The 12,276-nt window shown below is 37.3% G+C and overlaps 1 protein-coding gene across 1 annotated transcript; it reads right to left on the bottom strand.

The window, feature by feature from the left end:
* Positions 1–727: 727 nt before the first annotated feature.
* On the bottom strand, positions 728–12,247 carry prpf38a (pre-mRNA processing factor 38A). The gene is made up of 10 exons (XM_060830463.1): positions 12,093–12,247; positions 10,624–10,783; positions 10,215–10,336; positions 9,526–9,611; positions 6,984–7,094; positions 6,078–6,190; positions 5,640–5,666; positions 5,456–5,553; positions 947–995; positions 728–855 (listed from the first exon to the last, which is right to left on the bottom strand). Exons 1-10 carry the CDS (start codon positions 12,220–12,222, stop codon positions 813–815), a joined length of 939 nt encoding a protein of 312 aa, XP_060686446.1. The 5' UTR covers positions 12,223–12,247; the 3' UTR covers positions 728–812.
* Positions 12,248–12,276: the final 29 nt, after the last annotated feature.

Raw genomic sequence — 12,276 nt, 5'->3', positions numbered from 1 at the left:
GGAAAAACGTTTCCCTGCAAATGGAGACAAAATAAGACAATAAAAAGGAACAAAACAGTTTCAAATTTTAAATGATCACTTATTTGCTGATTTCACTCATTGTTCAATATATAAAGGTGGCCATTAGGACAGGTTTAATATTCATACATCGACAAAAAGTTTTGATTTGTCAGTTAACTACATTACAATGTATCTTCTGATATCCCAAGAGAGAAATAAGAGGATTCCTTGTTTTCTCAATCTGCATTTTTCCAATGAGATACAACTGTATTGTGAATGGTCAACTAGTCCTCACAATTGTTAATGTGCTTTAATGTACATTAATGGCATCAATATTTTGCACAATGTTTGTTCTTTGTTCTCAAAACTGTCTGAACTTTGACATTTAACATTTGTAGACATGAGAATAGAATATACCGTGTCTCAAGTGAGCCTTTGTATAACCATTGCTTTTAATAATCAGGTATATTAAATATACTAAAGAAACAATGAACTTGCTTAAGATTTCATAACCAAAACATCACCTAAAATCACTAATAAAAACTGTAAAGTTACTTTAGAAATCATTCAATACCATTTTCTTCCTATTCACAAGACAATAGCAGAAATATTAATCTTCTGCCCAAACCCAAAAGATGTAGAACTGCTTTATGATGCAATTCATATGTCAAATGGAATTGTTGCAAATAGCATCTCAAAATCATAACAAAAAAGTACAAAAACTTGTCAACATGAAACAAAGATAGTTCAATTATATCTACAAACAGGTGTTGAGATGCAATGGAAATGTGTAATTGTGGTTAGATGGAACTTCATTCATTTCCTCTTCGGCTCTTCTTGTGACTCTTCTTTGATCTAAATATACAGTATGAAAGTTATTAGAAACAATACAATCAATCATTCTATAGGAATTAATAAGAAAAAAAATGTCTGAAACTAATAATACCTTTCAGGTGATTTAGAATGACTTCTGTGTCTGTGGCTTCTGTGATGACCTATTTGAAAAATGTAATAAGTGTGAGTCATTTAAACATTCATTAAATGCAAACAGCCTCTCTTCTGCTCCTAGCACCAAAACACATTCTTCTCCTTGAAAAATGGAAACTAACCTACAATATTAAGATATATCCCCAAGGTCACTTCAGAGTGCAGTTAAGAATCAACCTCGTTGGTGTCGAACTGGAGTAACATAGAGGCCACACTAGATAAAGTCAAAAGTCACACAACACCAGGTTATAGTCCAACAAGTTTATTTGAAATCACAAGCTTTCAGAGTGCTACTCCTTCATCAGATGAAGTGAAGCAAAGCACACAGGCACAGAATTTATAAGCAGAGAGATCAAAAGGTCATACAAGCGGTGTGAATGTAGTGTTGACAGGCTGAATAATAAGTCGCTGCAGGTGATCAAACTTGTCAGACAGTGTGAGTAAAGTGTCAACAGCTGAACAGCAAGTGAAAGGATGACCTATAATCCAAACAATTGAGGCAGAGATATAATTATTAAAAATTAAAAATAAGGTGGTGTTGGAGACAAACCAAGTAAGTGGAATAACATGATAGGTGTAAGAGTTGCATGTTGAAGGTCTAACCGAAACAACAAGCAATCCAAACTGTACAAACTAAATTAAGATAGAGAGATCATAATAAGTTATCAAGGTGATAGTGTCAAAAAAATGACAGTAAGGAAGGCTTTACAGACACAGAACAGTATATCAGGGTTACAAACCCATGAAGATGGCCTCAGTCATGAGCTTGTAGTCATGTTGCGTAACATAACCCTGCCATACTGTTCTGCATCTGTAAAATCTTCCTTACCGTTGTGTTTTGAGACTATCACCTTGATAACTTGTTATAGTCTCCCTATCTTAATTAGTTTGCAGGTTAGGTTACTTGTTACTTTAGTTAGACTCTCAGAATGCAACTCATACATCTATCATGTTATTCTAGCCATTTGAATTGTCTGCAATACCACCTTATTTAATGTTTTTTGTAATTATTTCTCTGCCTCAATTAATCGATCATCCTTTCACTTGCTATTCAGCTGTTGACACTTTACTCATAGTATCTGACATTTTTGATCACCTGCAGAGACTTATTATTCAGCCTGTCGACACTCCACTCACACCACTTCTATGGTCTTTTGATTTCTCTCCTTGTAAATTCTGTGCCTGTGTGCTTCTCTTCACTTCACATGACAAAGGAACAGCACTCCAAAAGTCTGTAAATTCAAATAAACTATAACCTGGTGTTGTGTGACTTCTGACCTTGTCCACCCCAGTCCAACACCAGTACCTGCGCACCAGATGAAGGTAGCCAATGCCTGACCAGAAAGGAAATTACTGTACTATTCTTATAATCAACCATTGCTAGCTTTGTAGTCATTTCTTTCTCCACTAGTTTACACATTCAGACCAGTAAGTGTCACATCATCGACAGTGAAGCAATGACAGAAAATAATCTGAAGCAGAGAAATAATCTTCACTTAGAGAGGTAGGATTTAATCAAGAATAGTCAGAAAGGCTTTGTAAGAGGGACATCATGCCAAAAACTTTTGGTTGAGTTTTTCATAATCAGACATGTACATGAGAAGGTATGGAATCCGGGCAAGTTGGATCCAAAATTGGTTTGGTGGTAGAAAACAGAGGGTGGTGTTAGAAGGCTGTTTTTGTGACTGGAGTATACTACAGGGATCAGTTGTAGGACCCTTATTGCTTGTGATATATACAAACAAAATTGAAGAAAATGTGGGGAATGATAACTTGGTTTGAGGATGATATGAAGATTGACTGAGTGGTTGACAGTGAGGAAGAAGGTCTTAGATTACCGAAGGATATACACAGGTTGATCAGATGGGCAGATCAGTGGCAGATGAAATTTAACTCTGAAAAGTGTGAGGGTGATGCACTAATGAAGAAGTAACAAGACAATGGTTTACTCAACGAATGGCAGGGGACTAGGAAGCTCAGAAGAAGAGAGTGATCTCTGGATGCCTGTTCACAAATCCCTTAAGGGGTCAGGACAGGTTAATGGGTGGTCAGGAAAACTTATGGACCATTTGCCTTTATCAGTTTGGCATAGATTAAAGGTTACCACATGTAAGGTGTGATTGCACTAGAGGAGGTACAGAAAAGATTCATCAGCATATTGCCTGGGGTGGAGCAGTTTAGCTATGAAGAGAGATTGGATAAGCTCAGGTTGTTTTCTCCAAAGCTGAGAAGGGACCTCTTTGACGTTTATAATATTACGAAGAACATTGCATCTCAACACCTGTTTGTAGGGTGGATAGAAAGCAGCTGTGTGTCTTAGTTGAAAGGTCAATAACACGGGGGCATAATTTTAAGGTGAAAGACAGGAGGTTTAGAGACGGTTCGAGGAAAAATTGTTTCACCCAGAGAGTGGTAGGAATCTGGAATACACTGACTGGGAGGGTAGTTGAGATGGGAAACTTCATAATCTTAAAAAGGATGAACACTTGAAATGTCATAACATTCAAGACTATGGTGCAAGAGCTGAAAAGTGGGACTAGCATAGATTGAGTAGTTTTGTCAATGCAGACTTAATTAGCCAAAGGGCCTCTACTATACTGTATAATGCTATAATTTAAAACTGCCAAGGTGGGATATGAACTTGTGTTCTGGATGTACGTTTGCTCACTGAGCTGGAAGGTTCATTTCCAGACGTTTATCACTCTTCTAGGTAACATCTTCAGAGGGCCACCGGGCGAAGCACTACTGATGATTCCTGCTTTCTATTTATATGTTTGAGTTGGTGATGTCATTTCCTGCGGTGATGTCATTTCCGGTTCTTTTTCTCAGGGGTAGTAGATGGGGTCTTACTCGATGTGTCTGTTGATAGAGTTCTGGTTGGAATGCCATGCTTCTAGGAATTCTCGCACGTGTCTCTGTTTGGTCCAAGGTTGATGTGTTGTCCCAGTTGAAGTGGTGTCCTTCTTTATCTGTATGTAGGGATACTAGTGAGAGAGGGTCATGTCGTTTCGTGGCTAGTTGATGTTCATGTATCCTGGTGACTAGTTTTCTGCCTGTTTGTCCAATGTTACACTTCTTGCATGGTATTTTGTAAATGACATTAGTTTTGCTTGTTGTCTGTACAGGGTCTTTCAAGCTCATAAAATAGCAGCTAATGAACTTGAAAGACCCTATACAGACAACAAGCAAAACTAATGCAATTTACAAAATACCGTGCAAGTGTAACAAACACAACATTGGACAAACAGGCAGAAAACTAGCCACCAGGATACATAAGCATCAACTAGCCACAAAACGACATGACCCTCTCTCACTAGTATTCTTACATACAGATAAGGAAGGACACCACTTCGACTGGGACAACACAACATCCTAGGACAAGCCAAACAGAGACACGCACAAGAATTCCTAGAAGCATAGCATTCCCGCGGAACTCTACGAACAAACACATCGAGTTAGACCCCAAGAAAAAGAACAGGAAATGACATCACCAACCCAAATAAATCCAACATATAAATAGAAAGCAGGAATCATCAGCAGTACTTCGCCCGGAAGCCCACTGAAGACGTTACCTCGTAGGGTGACGAAACATCTGGAATGAACCTTCCAGCTCAGCGAGCAAACCTACATCCAGAACCTCAACCTGAGCTACAAATCTTCTCAAATCTCACTAACTCATGTTCTACTATTGCTGGCCTGTAACATAAATACCAGAGTACCACACACACAAGCTGTGATTCTTTAATCTCAAGCACACATAATTTGGAGGTATTTAATTTGTATGGTCATTACAGACACAAAGCATCTGAGACACTAAACAGGTAGTATACATGGTAACATTAAATTGCTCTTCCATAGTTAACTAATTTCTCTTAAAGTTTTGAGTTTAGCAAATAAAATTTTTAGAATTATATCACATCAAGTCACGCAGTGGCTTTGTATCTCATCAGTGAATCTTGACTGTCAATTTTGTTTCTTGGACTCCGAAAGGTTTGTAATTCCGGTTTGAATTCCTTTGATGTGACAATTTTCCATATATTTCTTTCCCTCTTTGACCATTCAAGCATTCAGTACGTATTGGGAAATTTTCCTCTTCAGATTGCCCCACTTTATCTTTTTTTCTCAATGATTTAAACTCCCTCTTACGATATTGGTCAACCTTTCTTTTAAATCTTTTTAGTTACAAGCTGTCTTGATCAAATTTTGGATTTCATAAGCAAAGAACTCCAAAGACACCACGTTTACATCTTCTTTAAATTCCAATATAAGATGTAAGCCAATCACAAAGTTTGTCTTTAAAAGGTTGTCCGACATCAATCAGCAAAATTAGAAAGGACAGCACAGGAAATCAATTCCTTTTACAGGCTTCATTGCAGATATCAGCATCAAATGTACAGACTGCATATAAGCATCCAATCTTGAAAGTACAAAAAGCAAGTTGTCAAACTGAAGTTTAAAACAAAAGTACCAGGCGATTTGGATCGTGATCTGTGACGTCGATCTCTAGATCGACTACGATGACGTCTAGGACTTTTGCTGCGATGTCTTTCACGACGTGGCGATGGGCTTCAGTAAAACAAAGATGCAAAATGAAAATTAAAACAATGGATACTCAGTTTCTGAAAATACCAAGAAATGAGAAATCATCATACCTTCTTCGCTTAGGGGATCTGCTTCGTCTGTAAAATGTGAAAGAAAGAAGTTATGACTTTTGAACATTTCCTTTGATTAAAAGTGTAATTTTAGTTAAAGTTGGTCTCTTTTCTCAAAATTATGATTAATTGCTGCAGCTGCACACATTAACACAGTGCTGTTAAACTCTAAAAACTAATGAAACCTAACTTAAAAGGATAGATTTATCACAATAGCCAGTTGTGTAATGAATTATTGACAATTCTTCCACTTGTGCAAAACAAGGCCTAAAGAGATTTAAAATGCTGCATATCAGACATAAAAACATAACATGCTGGAAATACAACCGATATGCTAATCTATCTGTTTTCTTTTCATATGCTGATTATTGGTTGTGAATTTCCACATTGTATTTTATTTCAAACATTGGAAATTTAAAACTTCAGCTGTTTTCTTACCGTCTTGGTGTTTTGCTTCGACTTCTTCGATATCGTGGAGATGGTGATCTTCGAGGCCGATCAAGATCACGGTAGCCACGTCGTGGAGGCTCTGGTGATGGAACTCTGTCACCCTTGAGGTTATTGTACAGAATGTACAGAAAATTAAGAGCAGAAATTGACAGTTACACAATAGACTTTTCTGTTCATCCTGAGTACTTAGTTACAGAGGTCATCTGACACAAAATTAACTCTGTCTCTGCACCCAGAAGAATCATATTGTTATACAAATAATGTAAAAAAAAAAGTGATTTTAAAACTGAAGCTGCCTAGGTCTACCTAAGTTGTACATACGATCAAGTAGAAACTCAATAAACATTTAAGTTTGGTGATATATGTGATAAGATATGGATGGAGAAAGAAGGCATGAAAAAAGCTGTTCAAAATGTTTATAAATATAAAAACTAAAGTACCGCTTCAAATATATCGAATACTAAAAAAAGTTTTACCTCAAAAAAAATCATATCAGCATTTATTTATTTATTTCAGTAAAACAGCACTGAAACCTTAAATTATGGAAGTTTCATGATAGTTTTGAAGGTTAAAAATACTTAAATACATCAGTCCTATCTTTAATAAAATCTGGATTGACAGAAATACATGCAGTTTATTAAGAACAGATGTGTGGTGTTTAGGGTTATTAATGTGACTGGTCATTTTGATAGGTATACATCTTTAATTAGTACCAACATATACCGGAAGACTGAAGTTTGCCTTGTTTGGAACAATTCATCCTCAAAGATGTTTAAAATGTGCATGATAGGACAATAAACTTATTCCTCTTAGAAAGATGGTTGAAGACATTTTTTAAAAACAATAAATAAAATTATATTAAATTAAATATAAAACCATTTGGTGTATATAAACCTTATCATCATCCTCATCTTCATCTTCACTTGTGTCTACATCGTCCATATCTTCCTCCAATGCACTGACTCGAGCATCCAGCATTTCTGCTTCTTCCAACACATAGCGTTTCTAGAGAAAATAGCTCATGATAATGCAGATTTACATCACTGACAGTGAATAGTTCAAGGTCAATGAAAGCTTTGTAGCTGAAAAATTCAGAACATGTTGATTGGACATTAGGAATATGTTAACAACTTATTTTCATACTGCAGGCAGCAGTTTCACTTGGCAAAGGGGTACTCTTTTACTCTTGTATAGATAAAACCTTGAAAATATGTAACTAGTGTTGCACTTTTGCAAACCATTACCACTATATTTCTACCTGCATAATTCTAATTTATGGGCTTTTCAGATATAAATCTAACAATTTACTATGTGGTTTGGATTCCTGTGACCTCCCCCTTCAATGTCCTTTTCCCTTTCTAAACACTGAAAGCAAGACTTAAAGGTTATTTGATTGGAAAAAATCAGAAGCAATTCTGTCAGCTGTCTTAGTGCAGCATCTTTATCCAAATTATCTTCAACTGCATCCATGATATCCAGCTCGACAAGGGATCAAATAGGGTGTTGTCTGCTATTGATTTCTCTGTTTACCACCATTAGCAACCTCTCTGACAACAAAGCAATCAATAACACTTTGAAGGACTTGGACAGCATCCTGTCTTGAGTTCACAATGGTAGGATATATTCACATAACTCAAGTGCCAGACAAGAGATGAAGGGCTTTTGCTCGAAACGTGATTTTCCTGCTCCTCCAATACTGCCTGACCTGCTGTGCTTTTCCAGCACCACTCTAATCTAGACTCTGATCTCCAGCATCTGCAGTCCTCACTGCCAGACAAGGGAAGCCATCCAAAGTGACACCATTGCAAAGTCCACCAATGTTTTCCCATTATCTATAAAGGCTCATGCAAGAAGTGTAATGGAATACTAGCATCGTACCTGGATGGAAGAAACATGTACTATACTCAAGGGACTTGGTACTCTGCAGAACAAAAGAGTTTTTGACTGGTTCCCCGACTGGTGAATTCAATCTGTTATCTCACTTATTAGATTAGAATCAATCTAAACATCAGGTCATAGACAGAGAACACAGGGGGCTAACACCTTCAACATATTGTCTAGCTATCACCATTGTTAGCAGCTAACCCGAGAATGCAAGTTTAAAAAGAAGGGTTTTGTGGTTTACACATGAAAGAAATGAAACTATCCCTGCATTCTAACAGATGAAAGGCTTAACAATCAATTTTCAATGTATAATTTCAGTTACATCACACTGCAAATTTTTGCTATACATTCTGTGTTACGATCGAGCCCTCCACAATCATCTGCTGAAGGAGCGTCGCTCCGAAAGCTAGCGTGCTTCCAATTAAACCTGTTGGACTATAACCTGGTGCTGTGTGATTTTTAACTTTGTACACCGCAGTCCAACACCGGCATCTCCAAATCATGACTACTCTCCCAATGAGGTACTTACCAGACCCTCTGATTCAGCCACTTGACAAACATTTTTAGATTAGATTAGACTTACAGTGTGGAAACAGGCCCTTCGGCCCAACAAGTCCACACCGACCCGCCGAAGCGCAACCCACCCATACCCCTACATTTACCCCTTACCTAACACTACGGGCAATTTTAGCTTGGCCAATTCACCTGACCCGCACATCTTTGGACTGTGGGAGGAAACCGGAGCACCCGGAGGAAACCCACGCAGACACGGGGAGAACGTGCAAACTCCACACAGTCAGTAGCCTGAGTCGGGAATTGAACCCGGGTCTACAGGCGCTGTGAGGCAGCAATGCTAACCACTGTGCCACCGTGCCGCCCCCTTCCAGGCTCCAGGTATTTTTCACACCTCATTAACAATGCCATACCACCCATACCAAGAAACTCCCCCTCCTGGTATAGTCTCTTTGTCCAGTGCTTCTGTTCCACTCTCTAATCTTGTTGGATTTAAAGACTGCCCTTTATCTTGACTGATAAAGTGCTAAACCATAGGAAATCAAATAACTGTAGCGATAAACATTTGCACACATTGTGTGCACAGTTGAATGTGAAGAGCTAAGGTATACATTGAGGGATCAAGTATGTATCACATAATAAAAATCCAAACTATTCCTTCATTGTTAAAAAAAGTCAGTAACCTCAAGGAAAATAAACTGCATTTTATTGCAAGACAAGTTAACATCTCTAGTTCTCGGACATCCAGATGCAGCCTTGGTGCGTAAGGTCACATGGCCACCAAAAGTCCTCTGCTTTCTTATGATAGTAGCTACCCTTTATATATGAGCCTAAAATGTGAATACTGGCAAGTTATTTAATCATGTTGTGGGATGGAAGATAGTGGTGAATGATAGACTACCCCACTCCCACCTGACATCTGCCCATGCATACTTTTTCAATTAACGAGAAGGATATGCAGGGGTGTCAACTCTGAATGGTAGATACAAGTAATTAGAGAAAGAAAACATATAATATATCACTTTCCAAAAATCTATACCTGAAGTCTGGGCAAGATAATATCACAAACTCGCTCTTCATGAAGTAGCTCATCCATAAATTCATCCACATGAATAAGTTCAAAATCTTGAGGAGAAAAAAGAGATAATATAAAAACAAAATAAAACATCAAAAATGGAAGATCCATTTTGATTTGTAGATTACTCATAAGTAAAAGGTGGCCATTTAAGAACTGATTAACCAGCTTGGAATAAAATTAAATTATCTCGAATTAGACTTCCATTTGGTTAGGTTTGATGCAATATTATTATTTTTCCTCTATTAATAATATTCTCGTGGTTTACCTAACAGTCTTTCATTAATTTTTAACTTAATAGAATAATAGATTGGCTTAACACAAAAGACTCAAGCATTATTCAAAACACTAGACCTCTGGACTGGTTTAATTTACATCAAAGATAATGTAATGAATTTCAAAGATTTAACCATCAAAAATTAATTGAATTTTGTTACTGAGAGTGAATACTTGAGTCAACTGAGATTAGAAATTATTGCAATGTTAAGCTGTTGTGACTAAAGCAATATCACAATTGTGAAAATCTATAAACATCATTAGTGATCAAAGTATTGTTTCTTCTATCAAGGAATCTTTCAAAGTTTCATCCACAGGGCCCTCAATTCTGCAAAGCAATGAGGTATCACTTTTACTCGTGGCGAGAGCAACTTTACCTCCGTCTCTCTTCTGCCTCTTCACTTTGCGATAATCATTATAGAGTGGTTCCAGATATTTATAACAATCAATGGCAGAACCTGTCAGTCGCATGTACAATGCACCCAACAGTCTAACATACCTGGGATGAAAACCAATAAAAAAATGCATTAAACTTAATTTGCAAGCAGTTACTTTATTTTTTTAAAAATCTAATATTGTCAGATAGCAAAGAACTTGGCTATGCATTTGTTCTCAGGGTCCCAATATGTACATTTTTCAACAAGAAATGCCAAAGAGTAAAAAGAATCAGTAACTCTGGCTAATTGTTTATACTTTAACACTATGCCCCAGTCTGGTCTATAAATGGACAATGAACATTGGAATTGATAAAATTATAAATTTTACGATTCTATAAATCATACATACTTAAAATCTTCATTCTTTATAAATTCAACAATAATATCCTTTTCAGGCTGAATTTGAAGCATTTTAAGGGTCAGACAAAGGAATGGTGATGGTTTAATATTCCCACCATAGACGCCACCAATATATTTCAGTTCCATAGCTTTATCCACAACCAATTCCGCTAAGAAACAAAAAAGAAATCCATTTACTACAATATTTATACAGCATAGAACATCTATAATTGAATCAATCTGCTTTCATATTAAACAAAATGAGAACTTTTGAAACATTTCACAACAGATTTGTATTATTGTAGCAAGGAAAGTGTAAAAATGAACAGACTAAATGTAGTTGCGTGCAGAGTTTGGCATGAACTAGAATTTCACAAATGCATACTTTGCATCAATAACAAACTATTTAAATCTTATTTTTTGCCAACTACAAACCACCCCCAAACCCCCTTTCTTTCAAAGTCCTTGACTGTGCTGTTGCCTCTTGAATTGTTGTATTTTTCTCAGAAGTCTGCACATTAATCCCTCTAATCATTCTTACCTCAATATAAAGTGACTTTTATCAAAGTCACAAACAACATCCTAAGTGATTGCCACAAATACTAAATATTCCTCTTCATTCCTCTTGCCTGCAGCTGTTGATGTGGCTGACCACACCATCCTCCTCCATCATCATCCAACTAGGCAAGTCTGCATTTACATGCTTCCACTCTCATTTATTTAATCTTAGCCAAGAATAACAACCTTCATATCATGGACATTATCTCATTCCATGTGAAGATTTTGAGAGATGGTGGGTTAGTAAACTGGATAACATTCTTCCTGGATGACAACACAGTATCAAAATTCTGCTGAAGGTTATTTGGCATCAATAGAAAAATATGCAGAGATGGGTAAGCAGAACAAACAAACATTTGGAGAGATGTAATTTAATGAGGTTGCGTGAGTTAATACATGCTGTGAAGAAAAACAAAGAATGGAATAATAGGAGAGTACAGGTGGTCTACAGTAAAACTTCTTTTGAGGGGCAGATAGCAGCAGTTTTGAAAGGTCATTTAATTGAGGAAAGTTCGAAAGCTAGTACAAGTTTAATGAAGGGGATTGAATGGACAAGGTGAAGGTACAGAGCAAGTAGTGGATTCTGTGGAATGCTGAAGAAGTGACCGTGGACCCGAAACATTATCTCTACTTTCTCACCACAGATGCTACCAGACCTGTTAAGATTTTTCAGCAGTTTCTGTTTTTGCTAGTGGGTTTGGTCAATCAAGAGAAACTACAAAATGAGCTAAAACGCAAAACGTAATATATCTGCGAACTCAAACGAGGACAGGAATATGAAATGCCATTGTCGTAACCGAGATTCTGCTAACAGCCGAGAATACTAAAGCATTTACTGTCTAGACAAGGAGTTAGTGGCCCAGACTCCAGCCACAATTATGTCCTGAAGCTCAGTGTTTGACCGTACGTCTTCATTCTCACCTGTCAACCCGAAACATTCCTCCTTCCAGTACTTAGATTCATAGATGCGGGTACGGATAATTTTCTCGATCAAATACTGTGGGTTGGTTCCATGGATGCTATGAGCATCTTTCACAGTTCGGTTCGCCATAGCAATCCCGACAGGCAAAGCGCCACCTCAGTCGGTACTTGCGGGTGAGCCCCA

Source organism: Hemiscyllium ocellatum, chromosome 9 (assembly GCF_020745735.1).
Source record: "Hemiscyllium ocellatum isolate sHemOce1 chromosome 9, sHemOce1.pat.X.cur, whole genome shotgun sequence".
NCBI lineage: Eukaryota > Metazoa > Chordata > Chondrichthyes > Orectolobiformes > Hemiscylliidae > Hemiscyllium > Hemiscyllium ocellatum.
The sequence above is the reverse complement of the archived record's forward strand: the minus strand, read 5'-3'. Positions and strand labels throughout refer to the sequence as shown.

Coding starts and splice junctions, on each gene's coding strand:
- prpf38a (XM_060830463.1), bottom strand. CDS start 12,222: ATGGCGAACCGAACTGTGAAAGATGCTCATAGCATCCATGGAACCAAC. Junction 10,337..10,623: donor ATAAAGAATGAAGATTTTAA/GTATGTATGATT, acceptor TTTTCATCCCAG/GTATGTTAGACTGTTGGGTG. Junction 5,554..5,639: donor AGATCCCCTAAGCGAAGAAG/GTATGATGATTT, acceptor GTTTTACTGAAG/CCCATCGCCACGTCGTGAAA.